General features: G+C 40.2%; 1 protein-coding gene across 1 annotated transcript in view; it reads right to left on the reverse strand.

The window, feature by feature from the left end:
* PARP12 (poly (ADP-ribose) polymerase family, member 12) overlaps positions 1-4,868 on the reverse strand; it is a 46,272-nt gene that overhangs the window by 9,222 nt on the left and 32,182 nt on the right. The window contains exon 9 of the mRNA XM_010855023.1: positions 3,634-3,730. Within this exon, the coding sequence (XP_010853325.1) occupies positions 3,634-3,730 (97 nt within the window). The remainder of the gene's footprint in view (positions 1-3,633; positions 3,731-4,868) is intronic.

Here is a 4,868-nt window from a genome sequence, read left to right on the forward strand (position 1 = left end):
TAGCTTTGTTCATAGTGATGCTTTCTAAGGCCCACTTGACTTCACATTCCAGGATGTCTGGCTCTAGGTCAGTGATCACACCATCGTGATTATCTGGGTCGTGAAGATCTTTTTTGTTACAGTTCTTCTGTGTATTTTTGCCACCTCTTCTTAATATCTTCTGCTTCTGTTAGGTCCATACCATTTCTGTCCTTTATCGAGCTCATCTTTTAACTAAATGATAAATATTTCTGCATGGTAAAATACTTCATAGACACAGCCAAAAGGCAAAAAACAAGCAAAGAAAAAATACTGCAACTTACATGACAAACTAAGGGCTGATCTCCCCAACAGAAAGAAGACTCAATGTTTAAGAAACATACCAAAATGTTGGCTGAAGAATGGACAAAAAGACAAATAGTCCCCAGAAAAAGAAATGCAAATGGCTCTTACATGTTAGGAAAGAATATTAAACCTCACTCATAAGAGAAAACGAATTAAATACACTGAAATACCCTTTCCCACCTTTACTGAAGAGCTTGATGACTTCCTGTTTTCAAGGCTGAAGGAAACAGGCACCTCACACATTCTGGGATGAGTGTACATGGTTAAGCCCCACAAACAGGAACTTGCATTTACCATCTAGGACTCCAACCTGATGGCTCACCTCCACAACTAACAAACAGCACATACAACAGACATTCTTTGTGGTATCATACTCATATTAGCAGATCACAAAAAGGCAAAGCATTCCTCAAAAGGGGACAGATTAAACCATGGCAAATACACATGACAGAGAATCATGAAGACAGGAACAGAATTCAGAAGACTTCAATGAACTGAAAGAGAGTAATTTCTTTTTCCCAAAAAGTTGTATAATACTCTAAGTGAAGCTTTCCTGGTAGTTCAGGCAGTGAAGAATCTGCCTGCAATGCAGGAGACTGGGTTTGATCCTTGAGTCAGCCCTAGAGAAGGAAATGCGCAATCCACTCTAGTATTCTTGCTTGGAGAATTTCATGGACAAAGGAGCCTGGAGGGGGTTGCAAAGAGTTGGACAAGACTGAGCAACCAATACACATACTGAAGTGATCACCACAGTAAGTCTAGTAATGATGTATTAAGTGAAAAAAGGTACAGAATAGTAGAGATAGAATGCTACCGTTTATCCAACAAAAGAAGACACTTTTATGTACATTTGCTCATTTTTGCAACACAGTAAAGATAAACTAAAAATTGATGAAAATGGTTGCCCGCCAAGGAAACAGTGCAGATATAGAAAGGAGAATTCTAACTACTGAGTAGATCTTTTCACAGTTTTGACTTCTAAATCATGTTTTACACATAGCCAAAAATAAATTTATTAAGAAAGGGAGGAAAGAAGGCACACCTGGCTTCAAGGAAACAGGGATGGGCAACCCCAGGAGGTTACTCTGTTAGACTCACAGGCACTCTATCTGCTTGATATTAACCTTTTCCCTCTAGCTTCTTTAAATGACCTTGCCATGCTCCACAAGTACAACCATCGAAGTCCATATGTGACATCTTAAAATAAGAAACGGAAATACTCTCGGTCCTCTGTGAAATAGAAATGAGCCAGATTTCTCCAGCTAATGGAAGAGGCAGTTCTCTTGACAGCAACGCTGGCTACAGTCCTGGCCTGGGCTGTCACACATCAAACTAATGGGCACTGTGGTACCTCTCGCCATCCAAGCCACCATCCCCCAGTAACTGGCAATGGGGATTGGAGAGAATTGACCCCTCCCCCAGCTCCAATCCCAGCCCACATGCCTCAAACCTAAAACTACCAATTCAGAGGTGTCTGATCAGTGCAGAGCTCACAAATTTGTTCCTGTCAGCAGCAGGAGGGTCCTGCTCCTAAATGCTCTTAAGGCCAGGCACAGCCCTACTGGTTTCTGGTAGTCTGATAAGGGAGCTCACTCGGGGGACAATTCGTGCCTGCAGCATCTGCTTTTGGTATTTTTAATTTTCCATGATATTCAAGTATTAAAATAATGGAGTTTTGGAGGCGTATTCCATTATTTCAACATTTACAAAAATTCAAGTCTGTGATTCAATTATTCACTTGAAAAGACACTTGATAAGCTAGCTTCAAGTCTAGACTGGCCTGCAGATCACAACAAGCAGCCTTGTAGTTAGATATCCCAACACTGCTACCCATAAGGATAATTCTTTCTCTGGTCCAATGCCTTTGCAACTAGTGGAATACATATGCCAGTAATCAAACTGCTCTAGATGACTCTGAACTGGAACTGCCATTCATACATAACACAACTGGAGGACAAAGAGGAACTTTAAATGCTTTGTTAGAAACAAAAACCACAGTTTGCTACCAGTGGGGGAAAAAAACCAGCCCTGAAAAATGGTACTGATGAATCTATTTGCAGGAGAGGAACAGAGACACAGATGTAGAGAACAGACTTGTAGACACAAGGATGGAAAGACAGGGTGGGACGAATTGAGAGAATAGCACTGACATGTATACACTACCATGTGTAAAACAGGTAACTAGTGAGAATCCGCTGTGGAGCACAGGGAGCTCAGCTCTGTGCGCTGTAATGACCTAGAGGGGTAGAATGGGCATGGAGGGAGGCTCAGGAGAGAAGGGGTGTATGTACACATACAGCTGATTCAAGTTGTTGTACAGCAGAAACTAAGACAATGTTGTAAAGCAATTATATTCCAATTAAAAAATAAATAAAAACAAACATACAAACAGAAAAACCCCGAGCTGTTCAAAAAGATATCTTCCAAGTCATAAAGCAAAAGATACAATCACTTGAAAATGGAACCAGAAAATTATCAGAGTTAGATCACTATTATTTCTTCACATTCTCTAAGTTAAGTCTAAACTAAGAAAGAACTTTCTGGTTTCTGGAAAAATCTGCACAAGAATACCTTCATGTCACAGTAACATCACTGGCAATCTTAAAGATAAAACATCTAATTAAGTGATTTGGGGGATATCTTTTCCTTTCTATTGTGTTTGGCTTATCATTTAATGCTTTGTTAATTATATCTGTATCATCATTAAAACAACTATACATCAAGCATTTACCTTTTTATAACTTTGTTAAATATTATACCTTTATAAAACATTTTTACTTGAAGTATGGTAAATATATTTCCATTTACCATACAGGTAAACATATTACCATTTACCATTCCATGGTAAAGATTTTTCCATTTCATGAAGCCTCAACCTTCTTACAGATCACTCATATAAACAGTAGCACTTTGGTATTAAGTGAAAAGTAAAGTAGCTCAGTCATGTCCGACTCTTTGCGACCCCATGGACTACACAGTCCATGCAATTCTCCAGGCCAGAATACTGAAGTGAGGAGCCTTTCCCTTCTCCGGGGATATTCCCAACCCAGGGATCGAACCCAGGTCTCTGGCACTGCAGGCAGATTCTTTACAAGCTGAGCCACAAGGTAAGCCCGGTATTAAGAAGCAAAGTACAAATATACTCAGAGGGCAAGGCACAGGAAATAGAGACAGAGTGCCAGGGCATAAGATTGCAAGCCAACTAACCCTCTTGATGCTATAGCCAGTCTGAGTAGGTTTAGTACCTGTAGTTGAGCACGTATCAGCTGATACACATATTACATAACAAATTCCCCAAATGCCACCTACCAGGTCTGCTTCATCTTCACATCTTGGGGAGACACATATTTGGGTCTTCGGCAAACCTTTCTAACTGTGCCATAGATCACATTTTTCTGAATGAAGGCTGGTGGAAAAAAAACACAATATACATACAGGACGGCAGTGCTTTATCAACACAAATTAAACAGGTTATAAAGCTAATTCAAATGTTAAAGCCCACAATCAGTCTGTTAAAAATAAGGCAGTTTTACACATTTCAAATATTCATAATAGGTATCTGTAGGAGACTGGATTTAATGAATAGATGAATGATTAGTAATTGACATATCAATTATACATGAGTGCTTTTAAATTGTTCCTTCCAATCTTGTTTAAACTATTATTTTGCTCAGCAATTTTTCCCAGCTTGGATATAAAAAAGCTCCAGCCCAGCCTGAGACCAAATTACCACATCTTGAGCCAGTGGGATTTAGAGTTAATATAATAATTTTACGAGTAAAGTTTTTCTTAGTTTGACTAAACTTACTCAACAGCAGTATTTCTCAACCTTTTAAAACCTGCATAGTCTTTAACAAATGAAATTCTTACTCTATGCCAACCCCCAAGATTCTTATATTCATCCTGAGGGCAGAGAGGGGAACCTATCTTTCAGGCTGAAAAGTCATGAAACCTATAGATTACATGTCCCAACCACCAGGAAATCTCTGTCAAGTCTTACTTTCTGCACATAAACAATTTATTTGACTTGAAAAACTAATTCACCCTACTGCATTTGAGCATATACCCTGTGATCACCTAGGCGTGTGTCCCTCATGCCAGAGTCCAGGTAGTCAAGAATGGGCACTCCCGGGCAGTCCCCAACATTCTGATTGGGAGACCATACTCCAGACATGGCTACCACAACCCCTTCAGTTACCCATCACTCAGCCTCTCACCAATACTCTGCTAATTAGCTTACTTAAACAGGTTTTTCACTAGTCTGTTGACTAGCAATGCAATGACTCTTAAATAACCTTTTATCAGTTCAGTTGCTCAGTCGTGTCCACCTCTTTGCGACCCCATGAATCGCAGCACGACAGGCCTCCCTGTCCATCACCAACTCCCGGAGTCCACCCAAACCCATGTCCATTGAGTCGATGATGCCATCCAACCATCTCATCCTCTGTCATCCCCTTCTCCTCCTGCCCTCAATCTTTCCCAGCATCAGGGTCTTTTCCAATGAGTCATCTCTTCACATCAGGTGGCCAAAGTATTGGAGTTTC

The sequence above is a fragment of the Bison bison genome, unplaced genomic scaffold (assembly GCF_000754665.1).
Source record: "Bison bison bison isolate TAMUID 2011002044 unplaced genomic scaffold, Bison_UMD1.0 scf7180017864352, whole genome shotgun sequence".
Classification (NCBI taxonomy): Eukaryota; Metazoa; Chordata; class Mammalia; order Artiodactyla; family Bovidae; genus Bison; species Bison bison.